The sequence below is a fragment of the Dasypus novemcinctus genome, chromosome 2, assembly GCF_030445035.2.
Source record: "Dasypus novemcinctus isolate mDasNov1 chromosome 2, mDasNov1.1.hap2, whole genome shotgun sequence".
Lineage (NCBI taxonomy): Eukaryota > Metazoa > Chordata > Mammalia > Cingulata > Dasypodidae > Dasypus > Dasypus novemcinctus.
The window spans coordinates 36,599,580-36,615,877 of record NC_080674.1 but is presented as its reverse complement, the minus strand read 5'-3'; the positions used below and the strand labels follow the sequence as shown (position 1 = coordinate 36,615,877).

At 37.3% G+C, this 16,298-nt stretch overlaps 1 protein-coding gene across 1 annotated transcript in view; it reads right to left on the bottom strand.

The window, feature by feature from the left end:
* TARS1 (threonyl-tRNA synthetase 1) overlaps positions 1–15,758 on the bottom strand; it is a 29,758-nt gene extending 14,000 nt beyond the window's left edge. The window contains exons 1-10 of the mRNA XM_058307616.2: positions 15,675–15,758; positions 15,360–15,583; positions 10,669–10,749; positions 7,383–7,573; positions 4,330–4,453; positions 2,230–2,351; positions 1,536–1,653; positions 1,219–1,283; positions 1,056–1,134; positions 100–246 (exon numbers count right to left, since the gene is read on the bottom strand). Of these exons, the coding sequence (XP_058163599.1) occupies positions 100–246; positions 1,056–1,134; positions 1,219–1,283; positions 1,536–1,653; positions 2,230–2,351; positions 4,330–4,453; positions 7,383–7,573; positions 10,669–10,749; positions 15,360–15,416 (984 nt within the window). The 5' untranslated portion in view covers positions 15,417–15,583; positions 15,675–15,758. The remainder of the gene's footprint in view (positions 1–99; positions 247–1,055; positions 1,135–1,218; positions 1,284–1,535; positions 1,654–2,229; positions 2,352–4,329; positions 4,454–7,382; positions 7,574–10,668; positions 10,750–15,359; positions 15,584–15,674) is intronic.
* Between the last annotated feature and the right edge of the window lie 540 nt (positions 15,759–16,298).

The window sequence follows — 16,298 nt, the reverse complement described above, 5'->3', positions numbered from 1 at the left end:
AGAGAGTAGGAAATTCCTAGTGTATAATACTGCTAAATTTTCAATGAAAATGAAAAGGAAGAGAACTCATTCTAGACACATCACTATTCTGTCACATACCCTCCCAATTTTCCTATGATCTCGGTTTTTAGCTTCCTCTTGGAACTTCTCCCACTCTTTCAACATTTTAGTGTCTGGAAACGAAATGCCGTAAATTCTCTGGAGAGTCTCCATATCTGCTTTACCTTCCCAGTATGTGGAGGAATTCTGAAAACAAGGATTAGCCATGAAATACCATTCAAATTTTTAAATCTCTCACACTTATTTTAAGAGTTAGATTTTCTTCCTCATTATCATCATAACAGTCAAATTCACATTATTCCTTATAACAAGAAAAATGGCATAAAAAGCATATTCAGTAATCAGCTCCTAAGTGCTCTGGGGCCAACTAGAGGAATTGTGCTCATCAGCAGCACAAAGCTGGCTGTCTTCTTCCCTCAGAGATGCCCACCCACCAATACCCTCTCAAACCACAAGTCTATGAACATTATTCTGACTGCAAGGTTATCTCTCAAAAAGTGATTAAACAAAAATGGAAAATGAATAACAAAAAAACTGGAAATGACTTAATTATTCTCATGATTTAAAGTGCAATCTAATAATCATAACATGTTTATGAACTAGTATAAAATTGACAGGAATAATTTTTAAATAAAGAACAATATGGGTAAATTTTAACTCAAACATCCAGAGGGTAAAAGCACTTCACCCAGAGTGAATCTCGAAGTCACAATGGACCCAAATCTCCCAAATCTCCATCCCCACCCACATGCTCTAGTGAGGAATATTAAGTTAGTTGATCCTTGTTAATGTGAGTGATAAAAGACTGACAAGACACAGCCCCCATGGAAAAGTTAGCAGATAGCATGAGGAAAAAAACTCATTCTTATATATCTAAGAGGAAACCACTGGAAAAAGTGGTAGAAAAGAGAAAGCAATAAAACACAAATTTTAAGCACTTATCTGTGTTAGACAAATTTATTTAGATAGAGGGTCTTCAAAGTTCTATTACTTACTTTGTGTATTTTTAAAGTTTTAATTTTGCCAGTATGTCTGACATGGGGACCCCGGCAGAGATCTATCAAGGGGCCACACCTAAAGATGAAATGAAAGGTATTTTAATAAAGACTGAAAATGACATATGCAACAGGTGCACTTAATATAACTTGATATCCTCACCTATAGACTGTGGTAGTTGGAGTATTCACTTTTTCATTCAATATCCGGCATTTGAACTTATTGTACTAAAAATAGAAAAAATGATGTTTTTAAAAACCCTCCTTTAATTTGAACGTAATTAATATCACTGAATTGTACTCTTAAAAATGGAAATTTTGCATTGACTATGTTTCCACAATGAAATTTTTTTTAAAAAGCTTAAATTTTCTAATTAACAAAATAGGCTTCCACTTAGTACACTAAACCCCAGGAGTACAATTTTAAGTAACATAATGTATGATATTAAAGTGGAAGCCGTAAGTTATAGTTCAATTTACCTTAAACATTTCCAGTAAAGTTTCTTTCTTAACTTCCAATCTTTCAAAAGCTTGCTTTTCTTTAATGATTTTCTTACATAAAGTCTCCAAGGAAGAGAAATCATTGCTGGACACACCCCTGAAGGAGAAGCAAGTATAACCTCTTTCATTCCATTCTAACCACACTGTAGATTGGAGGAATGTTTTTTTAAAATATACTTCAAGGGGAAAAAAATTAGTCTTGCATCATGTATTAACATTTTAAACTAAAATTTTTAATAAAAAGTTAAATACTTAAATTTAAATAAAAATAACAAATTATTTATATGTTTTATATTTTCAATGATTTCTACTTTGGTCTTCATGAAGACCATTCCCACGAGTGACCTTGTCCCTCAACTCTATAACCCTAACCAGGTTTAAAGAAGAGGGGAGGACTGACTTTATTTTATGCTCCAAGACACCTTAGGGTTTCACTTCCATCGGGCTAGAACAAAGTTCTCTGTAAACCCATTCCTAGCCCCCTGAGGAGCACTAAAGCCTCTACTACAACATAAGTAAACTGCAATGCTTCAAGTTTTGATAGTGAAAATACTTGGTGACTATGAAGCAATGAGCTTTATAGCAGTCCTCCTTTCTTGAGAACTCTTTAAAAATAACTTTTGGACCCCAGTAATTCAGATTGTTTTTTTTTTTATCCAGTTATATAACTTACCCTTCTTCGAGGTACATGTCATAATAGAATCCATTTTCTATTGGCGGACCATAACACAAACATCCACCATAGACTCTTTCCATGGCTTCACCCATTATGTGAGCACTTGAGTGCCAGTATACCTGAAAATGCAAAGAAAAATGGGAGGCCTTGAGTCTGGGCATAAAAGTTGGGAATTAATAATGTCACTTGAAAGAGATAGATAAAATTTATTATAAATAGAACCTATACATGAAAACATAAATTTACAAATCTATCTTATTGCTATATAAACTCATTTAAACTGGGCTGAGACATACAAAATCAGAAGAGAAAGTTGGCATTTCTGTTAGAATCAAATGCATTTAATAGGCTGCATTTATACTGACAGCAGCAATTTATAATTAAATACCTCAGTGCTATGCTTTCAAAGAGCACTTTAATAGCCTCCATTTGACGGCAAGGTTTTCTACTTATTTTTCCATTATGGTATACCATAAAAGGGGAAATAAACTACTTTGGTTGAGTGATGGTTTACTTATGTATGTAGATTAATGGTTTGAATCTACATTAAAGTATATTCTGGGAATCATCACATTTTTTATGAGAATTTTTAATACCACGTTTGTACTAATAAATATTAAAATTACAGTTGAGTGCATTCTGAATAACTGCCTTAACCAAATGCTGCCATCTGATTTCATACTGTGTGGTATAAATTCAGTATTCAGTAAATAGTATTACTCAAAGTTTTACAAAATTATTTCTGAAACAGTTGTAATTTAGATCTGATAAGGGATATAAATATAGTTTTAGGTAATCAACAGCTCATGTTCTTAACTCTACCTATACCAAAATGCTTTCTTATATTAAAATGCAGTAAGACTTGACAAGAAAGAAGAAATTAAAAGGGCAGGCATATATTATTACGAAATTTCATTAAGATAATTGGTACTTATGTTAGTATCTGCTATTCTATCAACCATGATATTATAGACCAAATCTTTGCATTACTAGAGATTAGGGATTAAAAATGGGCAATTCATTCATTGGTTAGTAAACTGAAAACACGAGAATAAAATCGTATTTGTACAGAGACTAGAACAACACTAACACCCTAAGCTACTTAATTTTTCAAATCTTGTCTAAATTTATTAATAATAACAATAGATCTAACAACTTTTTCTAATACTCCATACTAGGTATGAAGTACAAGTGATGAAAAGAAAAATAATTTTTTCTAGAACAGTTAAGTTTAATGAGATCCTTTGCCTTCTCAATTTATCTCCTTAAAATGCTCCTTGAGAGGGAAGAAAGCAATCAGATACAAAGTAGGTTATCACATAGCTATAGCAGGGTGTGCAAACATGAACAACCTCACAGAATTCCATATTCTTTACAAATGACAGTACATAATAACAAGACTCTTTAATTCGTAGAAGTATTAATATAAACCTGGTCAACCCAGAAAAGTAAAGAGAGAAAAGGAAGAAACTTCATTCACCTTCTAAATATGGGAAAACAGGTCCTCCAAACTCAAAAAAAGAAAACTCAGACCCTGTTAACAATAGCTTGTATGGTTTGCAAAATTTGTATTTTAAATAAGTTAAAAAATATATGGAAATCAATTGTCCAATGGGGGAAAAGGGAGAGTAGTAACTGAAAGTAATATTTAAATGTATTTGTTAATGTATGCATATTGCTGGCATGTTGACTGATACAGTACAGAAAACAATTTTAACCTGCCCATTTTTAATTTTTTTAGGAGGTACTGGAGATTAAACCCAGGACCTCATATATGGAAAGCAGGTGCTCAACCACTGAGCTACACCAGTTCTCCCAAATAATTTTTAATAAAAGTTCCAGCAGTTTTACATTTTCCCCATTGATGTATCTAGTAGTGAAACCAAATTTATTCAACTTCACCTCTCAACTTTATAATGCAAGCAACTTGCTTTTATTATGTTCCCTAAATGAAAGACAAAAGGAATTTTGAATTTAGGATTTCAAATATGACATAAGCCTGAACTACCCACAGGCAGTAGTAATGAGCTGGTAAAGACTACAGGTATGAATCTTCATCTTGAAATTCAATGGATAACTTGGTACTGAAAAACTTACTGCCTGAGCTTCCTCATCCTCAAACTTGAGAAGTTCCAAGGTACAATCTTCCTCCAGAGGGCGGTCTAGGTCCCAAACAACTTTATTCACTTTAGCAACAACAGTGTTATCAGCCAGGCCTTGACTTAAAAAAAAAGTATATATACGTTTACATATACACACATACACTTATAATACACATATACACAAGAAATCTAAAAAAGACTATCTTTTATAGCAAACATTTGAGAATAGGCAAATAAATCTACACTACATATATACACACACATATACATATATATATATATATATCTTACTGACATAAAGTGGAAAAAGCAATAACCTCCAAAATATGGACCCAAGATCCTGAAGATTCTGAAAATAAAGAATGCTTCTATTTACGCAGTCATGTTTGAAAAGCCAAAACTATTTCTAATAATTTGATTCATCTTTAATTTCTCCAAGTAAGTTTTCCAAAGCCAAGATATTGAGATCCCAAAAGAAAAGGCGGCTACTATATAACTTCTCTGCTCTTCCTTCCTGCTTTAAGCTTTAACTGGTCATTTTGTTGACAGACAAAGCTAATAATTCTTCAAATGCCCATGATTTTACTTATAACAAATATACAGGTAAAATAAACGACTATGTAATAAAATTGCTTCTATTAATACGATATGGATAAAACGATTATCTAGACACTCTGCGAGTCATTTTCTTTCCCTTTCACCTTAAATAGAAACAAATTTATCCTGTTTCTATGGCAAGTCAAATAAAATTTATAAAATGTGTATTAATTTTATTTAGTTGATATAACAGGTTATAGAACATAAAAATATTTAAAAGTAACTGAAAAGATTAAAATGACTTTTCACTCTGACATGAGAGGACTAGGCCATGGCCTGTGATGGTGTTAAATAAAATGATCCCCATGACAGTGCTCTGTCAGGGAGGATGTGTAGAGATATTAGGAAGATGGTCCCTAGTGATTCTGAGCCAAATCTTCACTCAAGTTAGAAACACTAAGTTCTAAGGATAAAGAATTTCTGATGGCCACTTTGAATTCTTGTTTGTTTTTATTTTATCATAAAGAGTGTACCTATAACATTAAGGCAGAAAGTACCTTCAAAACTGTCTCTACTACAAAAGGTTGAAATGGTATTTAAAGGTCTATCCAGTTCTCTATGACCTTGCATGGAAACTTGCTTGATATTCTAACTTTCATTCTTACTTCCTCTGGAGTGCAGGTAGATGTACCCATCAAATTCAACGAAGCACTCCAGTGCCTTTGTAAAAAGCGCAAACCGATGCTCATGGCTCCTAGACCTAACTGCTTCCATTTCCACCAGGTCAGCTTAACAAGAATCAGCTGAGTTGAAAGCCAAATCTTACATATTTGTTATTAAGTTCACAATATGAAACTGATGATTATCAGTTTTAACAGTTTTTTAAATCAGTTTTAACAATTCATACTGAGGCAAGTTAGTATAGGGAAAAAGGGAAGATAAGACTCTGCCCAGAAATCCCCTGGGGGAAAACTGCTATTAGGAACAAAGCGGAAAAGACCCCCAGGAGACACTGGCTAAGAAGTCCCATTTGGAACTCACCCAGGGTCAAGGGGAAGCCAGATAACTCCAAACAGGCTCCCCATTGGTTCTGGGTAACGACAAACAAAAGGCCTCATCATTGGCCCCCTGAGAGCTAACAGGTGGGGCAACCTATCAGAACAGCGAACAGCTGGGGGTCCTCCCCCAACATTAGGAAAGGGGAGGACTGAGGAATGGCTTTAATAAAGGCAGTCCCCATCCCCTAATTCTCCTCTCTGCCTGGAGGATTCTGCATCCACATCTGGGTGTGTACTTTTTTCTTTTCTCTCATTTCTCAGTAAACTCTTTTACTGGCCTAACTAAACTGGCATGTTCTTAAATTCTTTTATGTGACACAGCCAAGAAGCGGGAGGAATCATGCATCTCCCAACTTCAAAAATTTGGCAGAAGGAAGGGAGGGAGGGAGAGAGGAAGAGAGGTAGCAGGGAGCAAGGAAAGGAAAGAATGAGGGGAGGAAGGACAGAACAAGAGAAGGCACCATAGTTTCAATGAAAAACAAGTAGGATGTCTGAGAAGGCTTGATAAAGGCAAGTCACTGAAAAAAAAAAAAAAAAGAGAAAGAAAAATTGTGCCAACTTAGGTATGGAGGAAACAATGATGAAAGATTAAGGGGAAAATGATTCTTTATTAAGGCTGCTTCTCAAGAGTGCTAAGATAATGGAAGAACTCTAACACATTGTACCCCAAAAAGCCTTGGCTATATGTGCGTGTGTACATATGTAGTTGGTAATTAAATATATATTTACATGTTTTAAGCAAAAATGTTTAAGACATAGATGGCAAACCTTTTCTGTAATGGGCCAGCTAGTAACATTTTAGACTTTGAGGACCATACACAATCTCTTGCATATTCTTCTTTGTTGTTTTGTTCTGTAAAATCTAATTTAAGATATATCTATCAATTTATGATTTTCCATCATCATCATATTCTGGTAATATGATCAACTACTAATCCTAATTGCATCAGATAAAGACAGCTTTTACTCTGTTACAGAGTGTGCATCTAATTCTCAGTTGCTTACTAAAATCCAGTAAATTTTAAGATTAGGTACAATCTGTCTTTGATAAAAACAGTGTATTTTTTTTCATGTTTCATATATTAGTTTCTTAACTTTTGCCCTGTAAGGTTATCTACTTTTATTTTTATCTTCAAAACACAGACATTTAACTCAAAATAGTAAGAGATTTGTCTACGTGGCTTTGTTATATTTATGATTAAAGTAGAATGAACAATAATACAAAATAATATAAAATCCTTCATAAAATAAAGCCAAAGCAGACTCTTTCAGAAATTAACTTTGACTCTTGACTCTAAAGCTCCATATTATTTTGATTTTTAAAAATCCCAAATAAGGTAAATTAAGCACATTTACTTAAGACATTAAGCAGTAATGTAACAAGATTATGAGGATAAAACTTGGCAAGATAATAAAGAGTTTAGATAGAACTGAAGATCATTGTAGTGTATACCTAATTCCACAAGCTATATTATATGGTGTAGTTTTCCAGGATTCTGCATCAACCTGTTTACCATCAGGCAGAGTGACTTTAATTGGCTTGCTATCTTTGTCTGCTTTTTCTGCCAGAATGGAATCATGCTCTGCTTTAAGTTTATTATACATCTCAAGACGTGTGTTAATATATTCAGGCCAAGGACTCAACTGCAAGACAAAAAATGAGGAAAGAAATAATCAATAAACACTTGACTTCAATTTTTAAAAAGGGCGAAAAATTTTAAAAATAAACATGAAAACCCAAGATTACTGATTCAACATGGTATATGGATTGCTGCTATCACCAGACATCACTTTAACCTGGTCCTAAAGGAAGGCAAAAAAAAAAAAAAAAAGGAATTAAATGAAACTCCTAATGACAGGTTTTAGGAATAAAAAATATATATATATAAAAGTATAAATAATAATATAATAAACACAGGGGCTGTGCCAACACCAGGAGCTGACAACTATTACCATTTCATTATTATTTGCATCAAATGATTTTTGTAAGTTTGGCAAAGAAAGAGGCAAAAAAGGGACACAAAGATATGACTTCCTCTACTATCAGTCACCACAGTCTCAAAAACATTTCACAAAGCAGGAGTGAATCTGTGGTCACAAAACAGTCAAAACCACTAACAACTATACTACTTTCAATTTTTAAATAATAATAACATGGACAATAAAAGCCACACATGAAAGCAAAGGAGATGGCTTAATTTTACTATGAGTTTCTATCTTGATATGGATTTAAACCAATCAGCTATAATAATTATTTATGCTGTAATTAAGTCATTATTTAAATAAACTATCCACAAAATTCTACATATAATATATACTGGCATCACATGCTTAATCTGAAAGAAGTACAAGCTAGTATCTAATCTGGGGCACCAAACCTGAGGTAACTGACTATGAAAATCAATCATAATATATGGACCCATGGTGTACCAAGCTTGGGAACCCTGGTTTTCAGAGATCACAGTTGTCCACATGCCAACCTTAGAGGTTAACAACATTCACCCAAGTACAGTAATAGTTAAAAACATTTAATAAATATAAATAGCTACAACATTTAAAAAAAGATATTTGTATGTTCAGCCTATTCAAACATCTCCTCTTAGAACATTTTTATCTTATTACTTTTTTTCCTTATGCAAAATTTCCTTCTCATTGCAATCATGTCTTTTCTCAGCCTTCATCTTTTCAAATGGAAGTTCCCCAAAATCTTTATACTTCCCTCCTATAGCAGATCTTTCCTTTATTTGTTTAATTGCTTTTCTTGGGAGCTTTCTATCAAATTACCACAAGAGTCCATAAGCTTCGATGGTGAGGGACCAATGAATGAACTGAAAGCTCACACCTGTCTCTCTACAATTAGTCTGACCCACTCAGCCTGCTCTGCCCACTCTGAAGCATAAATACATGACCCTTCTGTATCTTCCTGCAGTGTATCTCCACATCCATTTGGCACTTCATAATTAGAATTTACTGTCAAATTTAATTCATTCATCATTCAATGAGCAGATACCCTCAGTGCCAGGCTGTGGGAATGCAGATGAGTGACGCCTGCATACTGACCTTAAGCTGGGGAATGAGACAAGTATATAAATGATGAGAGCCCGAAGAGGAGGAGGAAAGGTCTCAGATATCTCACTGTGCATTCTTTTCTCCTGACAAACCATTTAAAATATGTTTAATGACATGCTGAGCTTAAAATTCTCTATTCAGAAGAGTCCTCTGGGAACACCCTTTGTTTCCCGTTTCCAGGATTGTTCTCAAGCAGTACTTAAGAAAAACATATACTATTGTACTAAAATATCAAAAAGAAATTACGGAACATATGCATTTTTCTATTTACTCACAATTTTAAAAAATTCAAAATCAACAATTTCCTCCACAAGTGTAGTGGAGGATAATGGGCAGAGATTGGCTGAACATAAGATAAATGACTAAGTAGGGCTCTAAGCCATGCCACACCTGACCATCTACAAACTTACTCATAAGTAAATGGAAGCACTATAAATTTAACGATAGTAGTATTTATAAAGGCAACTCCTCGAAGCCAGTTTATCTGTGCTGCTGATACTTCTGAACAGCCTGTTCCTTTGTGCTTTTGCATTCAGGTACAAGTTTTCTAAAGAGTCTCCAATAAAATGGCTGTAGTAAGTGGAACACAGCAGAATGGTTCTACTTCAAAAAGAAAGTAAGAAGACCAGCTCAACTGCCAACTAAAGCAAAACACTCAAGAACCACATTTATTGTGGGCTGGACTTGAAAATGCCACTTCCATTTAGTGTGAGACTGGGGAAATGAGAGAAAAGGATTTCCTCTAGACTTGAGAGGCCTCAGGAGGATTTGTCCTGGTTCAAACCAAACACTAAAGGCAAGTCAAGATGGAAAGAGTGTGAAGGGGTTCAAGGAACTAGGTTTTCTTTGATTTCTCTTTCATTTACAATAAGCTAAAATACAAAGTCTCTACCCCTTAACATCTCATTTAACGAGCTGATCAGACCTAGCACTGACCAAGCAACTAGGTAATTATCAGTCCCCTCCTCTCCAGCTTTCAATCCCTGATTTCATAACTAACTCCACAATCAGATAAACTTACATTTATACCCTAGTTGTCTTCCTTTTTCAATAAAAAATTGCAAATCTCTTCCCCTCACAGACTGTGGCAGTTTGAAACTGTGTGTACCCCAGAAAAAACATGTTCTTAAACATAATCACTTCCTGTGGTAATGAACTCATTGTAAGCTGAACCTTTTGATGAGGTTACTTCAGTCAAGATGTGGCCTAACTCAATCAGGATGGGTCTCACTCCTATTACTGGAGTTCTTTGTAAGTGGGGTGAACTTCAAACAGAGAGAAAGCTACAAAAGGCAAGAAGCTGAAAGTCAATGAAACCCAGAAGAGAAGGGAGAGGCCAGGAGAGGCATGTGCTCTGCTATGTGACAGAGGAGCCACAGGTCAAGGATCACTGGCAGCCAGCCCCAGAACACCAACCTTTAGGAAGAAAACTTTGCCTTGATTTGGACTTCTCCTAAACTCAAAACCAAGAGCAAATTAAGCCGATGTTTAAGCCAACCCATTGCAGGATATTTCCTTTAGCAACAAGGAAATAAAACACAGACTATCCCTTCCTAAATTTCTCCCTATTACCATCTTAAACAAGCCTATGATTCCTTACACACAGGATAAGTCTGAGACAGTTCCCGGCCACTGCTCAATCTTTGAGAGTAGAACCATAAAACATTTACCTCTACCCGACCTCCATCCCCAGATCCTTCTTTGTTCTTCTTCTTGCCTCCTTCCTTTCGCTTCTCCTCACTGGTGCTTACCTAAATAAAAAAAGAAATGAAAGTTTTATATGTTAAGCTCGTTTGACTCCATCTAGCCTGCCCCCAGAAAAGTTCTGAGGATGTTATTTTAGCCTTTATTAAAAAAGAAAAAAAAAAAAAGTAAAAATCTGATTTTGAAAGACTAGGAAATTTTATCACTGGCAAAGTAAGTCATCTTCTAATAAAGTCAAGTTAAAAAAGTAGAAAGGAGTTATTTGACAATGTTCAGTTTATAAAATTCATTTGTTCTGCCTGTCCCCATGGCTCCCACTTCAGGTTTAGTTGGACCATATACTAAGCATATAGTCACAAAGAAGCATGCAATATATATTCACCCCTTCACAAGTACTAATAAAAGCCTTGGTATTCATGGTATTTTTTAAAATCCTGTGGAGGAAACAAATATAAGACCCAATCTCTCCCCTGTAGAAACTTAATCACTTCAGGGAAACTAAGTCATACATGTGTGAGAAACCCTTGGGGGAGAAAAGAACAAGGCAGCAGCACTATGATTAGATATCAAATAAGCTATACAAGCTAGAGGGATATGGGCTTTAAAGGATGAGTAGGATTTTGATCTGGATTTTGAAAACAAAGGAAAGGTGTTCTAGGTATATGCATAAGCATGTTGTTAGAAATTAAAAGAGAGAAAGTGACTAAACCAGGTAGACTAAAGCAAGAGGGTTGTTTTAGGATGTAATGCATGTTAGGACAGACTAGAACTCAGAAGTAAGCACTAAAAGTTACCATAAGAAATGTGGACTTCAATTAGAAGCAGGTGAAGCTGCAGAAAGTTTTAAAGTACTAAGTCTTAGAGAAAGGTAACCAATGGAAGTTGATCAGTACCAATGTACTACTGGGAGCAATTCTGCCCTACAGGGGACATTTGGCAATGTCCAGAGACATTTTGGGTTGTCATACTGGGGAGTTGCTACTGGCACCTATTTGGTACAAGCCAGTGACATTATTAAATGTCCTACAATGCACGGGACAGCCCCCACTCCCACACCCATCTCTCCAATAAAGAATCATCCAATGCATAATGTAAATAATACTGAGGTTGAGAAACTCTGGTCTACACTCTACACTATGGGATATCATTAAGAATATCTTCTCAGAAATGTATTACTTACTTCACTGGCTGCTCAAACACAGACATCCTAAAGTGAATTATAATATAAAATATTTTAAAGGTTACAAAGCAGACCACAAACAATAACACCTGGCTCTTCCAGCAACCCGGTGAGATGGCTACTATTATTTTCCCCACCTTACAGAAAAGATTAAATGGGGAAAAGCCAGATTATCCTCCTAGGTTCACACAACTTTTAAGTGGCAGAAGGATGCCCGCCCAGATGCTGACGGGGATTAGCTCTAAGGAGGGATGTGACCAGCAGCAGCAAAGGAGGCTTCAGGAGAACTAGAGATGTGAGGGTATTTTACCCAATTTTGTGTATGTTTCTGTCCTTGAATCATTTTTAATAGCTTTATTGAGATATAATTTACATAAAGTCCACCCATGTAAAGTATATAATTCAACGGTTTTAATGTATTCACATTTATGTAACTATCACCATAAACAGGTTTAGAATATTTTCATCACCCTGTGCCCCGCCCCCCAACAAAAACCCAAACTCATTAGCAGTTACTACCCATTTCCCCCCAACCATCCTTGGCCCTAGGAAGGCATTAATTTACTTTTTGCCTATTCTGGGCATTTATATAAATCAAACCATACAATATGTGGTCATTTGTAACTGGCTGCTTTCACTTAGCATAATATTTTCAAGGTTTACCCATGCTACAGCATGTGTCAATGCTTCATTCTTTTTATTGCCAAATAATATTCTGCTATATAGATACATCACATTTTATTTATCTACTGGTCAGCTGATGGGTATTTGGGCCCTTTGAATCTTATAAATCAACATATTACCAGCATAATTTAAAAAATGAATTAAATAAAAAATACACAACCCAATTTCATCCTGACCAAAACTTTCCCCACTCCAGGAGTGTGGACTTTTTAAAACTTTAAGGTTCATTTATATGATGAACAATGAACAAAACTTAAAAGACTATTCTAATGAAAGAATTACTGACCAAGAGAGTTATAGGACTCCCTACATGCTTTCACTATGAACACGATCAGTCAAGTATACTGGGCATGAAGAGGGATAAAAATTGCAGAGCTGTCTTTGTAGGTTTAAAATGGGAAAAGAATGGTACAGTCTATTTTACTGATAAAGTATTTTGGGTTCATTTCTATAGATACATGTAATAAATCAGAGTAGTCAAGAGAAGGAGAGAATTATCACAAGAGTTTTCTATGTTCTAAAACACCTGTCCATTTTACAAATGAGAACACTAGCTCAAAGAAGGGTAGTCATTTGCCCTCAGGTAGATACCTAACAAGTAGTAAGCAGAGCCAGTACCTTAAAACATGTCTTTCTGGAACCCTGAGGCCCATTCTCTCTTTAATACAACATTGAGAAGATATAAGCTAATGTTATTTCCAATGAAAACAAAACAAAAACGTGAATTTATGTGATATATATTTATGTTAACGCAACCCAAAATTTCAACCCAAAAGTTGGGACACAAAACTAGATTGTGAAGGGAAGCTACAGAATTACCTTCCTGAAGGATGCTTAGGAGTGAAAGAAAATTATCCACAGAGTGTGGTTTAAGTAAATTCAAGCCCAGACACTGACAGCTGGCATAGTCCCTAAAGTTTGGTCTGGTTCCATAACTTTAATCAAGCAGTTTGATGGAGTATCTGGCCCTGACTGGTTCTCTGGTGGATAATGGGAGGCAGGATAGCACTGGGGTTATGACTATGGGCTATAGAGTACCAAGTTTGAGCAAGTTACTTACTGTTCCTAACCTGTTTCCTCATCTGTATAATGGGGATAACAAGAGAACCCAATTAGTATAGTTAGGAGAACAGAGTTCATGCATGTAATCCATTAATACAGTGCCTGACCCATAGTAAGCACTCAGTAAATATTAGCTATTGTGCAATTTTCATTGTAAGAGAGAGAAATCATGTATTCGTTAACCATACATCACTTCCAACTCTGAATGGTATAGCAGATGGATATGGAAAGTTGTTGAATATATGCTATTAAGCAAATAAAGTAAACAAGTTACAAAACAATAAAGATACCATTTTAAAGTAATATATATTCCATGTATTTCACACATATAGGGGAAAGTTCATGGATACCTAGCTTAAATTGTCCTTAACTACCTTAAATCACCTTAAATTTAATCTATATAGTTTTGGATGTGCAAACACATGCATTTTCCTTATTCAATCCAAGTTAGGGGGCATTCTCATTTTACTGATATGAAAACTGTGGCTTTTAAGTGCCTTGTCCTGTCAAAGAGTTAGGGTTAAGGCTGTTTTAGTTGATCTCATCAATTCTTCGACTACCGGAATAGCCTACACTGTATGGTCTCACTTCTTTCCAAAGCACTTCCACCCCAGAGTGATCTTTACAAATACAATCCATGTATCACTTTCCTGCTTACAATCTTTCATGTGTAGAACACAATTTCAAATAAGCCTACCGTATGCCCCTACCTTCTCAGGGCTGCACATCCTGTTAAAGCTTATCTTTTGCAAGCAACCCTTGTTGTGCCTTTTCACTGCTTTCCCTACCCTTTCCTGGGACGCCCCAAACACCTGGTGACCTCAAACTTATTTTTCCAAACGCAGTTCAAGTGAGCCTTCCCAAACCGAATTAGGAGCTCTCTCCTCTGTAATCCCATAGCACATTGCTTTCCTGTCGCTCACGCACTAAGCTGTGAAGCTCTCAAAGTCAGGGTCTGGGCCATATTCATTTTCCTATGTGCAGCTCCTGGCACTGTCTCGCAGAATGAATACTTAACATTAGTTTAAATAAAACAAACAAACACGACCTGACGGTGTAAAAGCGAGCCGGGAGACGTTCCAACACAATGAATGACACCAAAGAGAAAAGTTTAAAGGTGAAATGCACAGCTCTGTGAATGGCATAAGGCATGCCTCCAGCGCCCTGGAGAGGAAGGGCCTAGCTCTCTGGAGTCAGGCAGCTGGAGTCTTCCATCCTTCCCCATTTACTAGCCAACCAAGCTGGGGCATGGTGGATCAGCTAGCAGAGACTCGGTTTCTTCATTCTTAAACTAGAGCAATAATTCCTTCTCCCATAGGCTTTTAGAATTATATGATGGTCTGCAATGTTCATTCCCACCCAACCCCACCCCCAACGCCCAGAGTGAGTCAAAATGCACTAGTCCAGGGGTCCGGAACCCTAGATTGTACTTGTCTCGGCTTCTAAAATTATTTGTGTGGTGGCTCTGGGCAAGTCACTTACTCACCGCCTCCTTCATCACCTGCAAAGACGATGGACCCAAAGATGACCGCCATGTCCTACTCCATGAGTGGACGATTCTTCCCCAAAGAGGGCTTGGACTCCCGCAGGAGATCCGCTGTCCCCTCGACCTCTCCCGCCCCCATTCCCGGGGCCGCTTTTTCCTCCCGGCTCGAACCCCGCGGGCACCCAGGGGGCGTCCGCCACGAAGAGAGCCCGGTCCGGCCTCCAGGCCCCACTCAGCCCGCTCACCGGCTTCTCCTCGCCTCCCATCTTCTCTGAAAGGCTGCTGGCTTTGTCTTCCGACATCGGCGAAGCACTTCGGCAATACGGAACCACAAGAGACGCTCCCGGGAAGAGGAGACGCGAGACAGGTCAGAGATGGGCGAGGGCGCCCAAGAACACTGCGCTTGCGCCACGTGGCCCGGAATTGAGCAGCTGATGCAATACGGAGGCGCCCACGCCCCGCCCCTAACCTGCCGGCAGAAAGAACATGCAATTGACAACGCGTGAAGTAGGGTCTTCCCATCCCTAAGTTAATGGAAAAATTTGTCTGGGCACAAAGACCTTCTAGGAAGTCAGCGCGCGGCCGGTGAGAAACGGGAACTCAGACTCCTAGCCTATCAGACATTGGATCCGTTCCAGAATTGTGAAGTCCGCAATGCGCATGCGCCTTTCTTCCCAGCTGCTTTTCGGCGGACCATTTGAGGGCCTTCCCGGCCACCGTAACAAGTAAAAGAAGCTCGCGCCAAGTTTCCCGGAAGTTTCCTGTAACCTACACACGGTCACTGGTACTAGGGCGAGTTCCTGGATAGAGCCCAGCGTTTGCTACGGCTACGAGGTGCCGATCTCTGAGGACTTCCTAGTCCCACTCGCTCTTCGTCCGTCGCGGTGAATCCAGCTTGCCCAATGATATGCCGGGCTTCCCAAGCTCCCAGCCCGGGTGCTCGCGGGAACGAACGCCTTTCCTCGGACGTTTCTTAAGAGATGTCACCGCCAGTCCATAACACCTCAGGGAGCATCACCATAGAGCCCACGAAAGTAAAATGAAACTTCTTAAATTACCGCGCCGACTCCACGGATTCTCACGCACTCTATTTGGAATAGAATAGGCCTTTTTCAATTTATTTTGCTATCCAATTTTTAAAATGCGAATTTGAAATCAGAAGTGGCGGTGAGAACTCTTTCGCT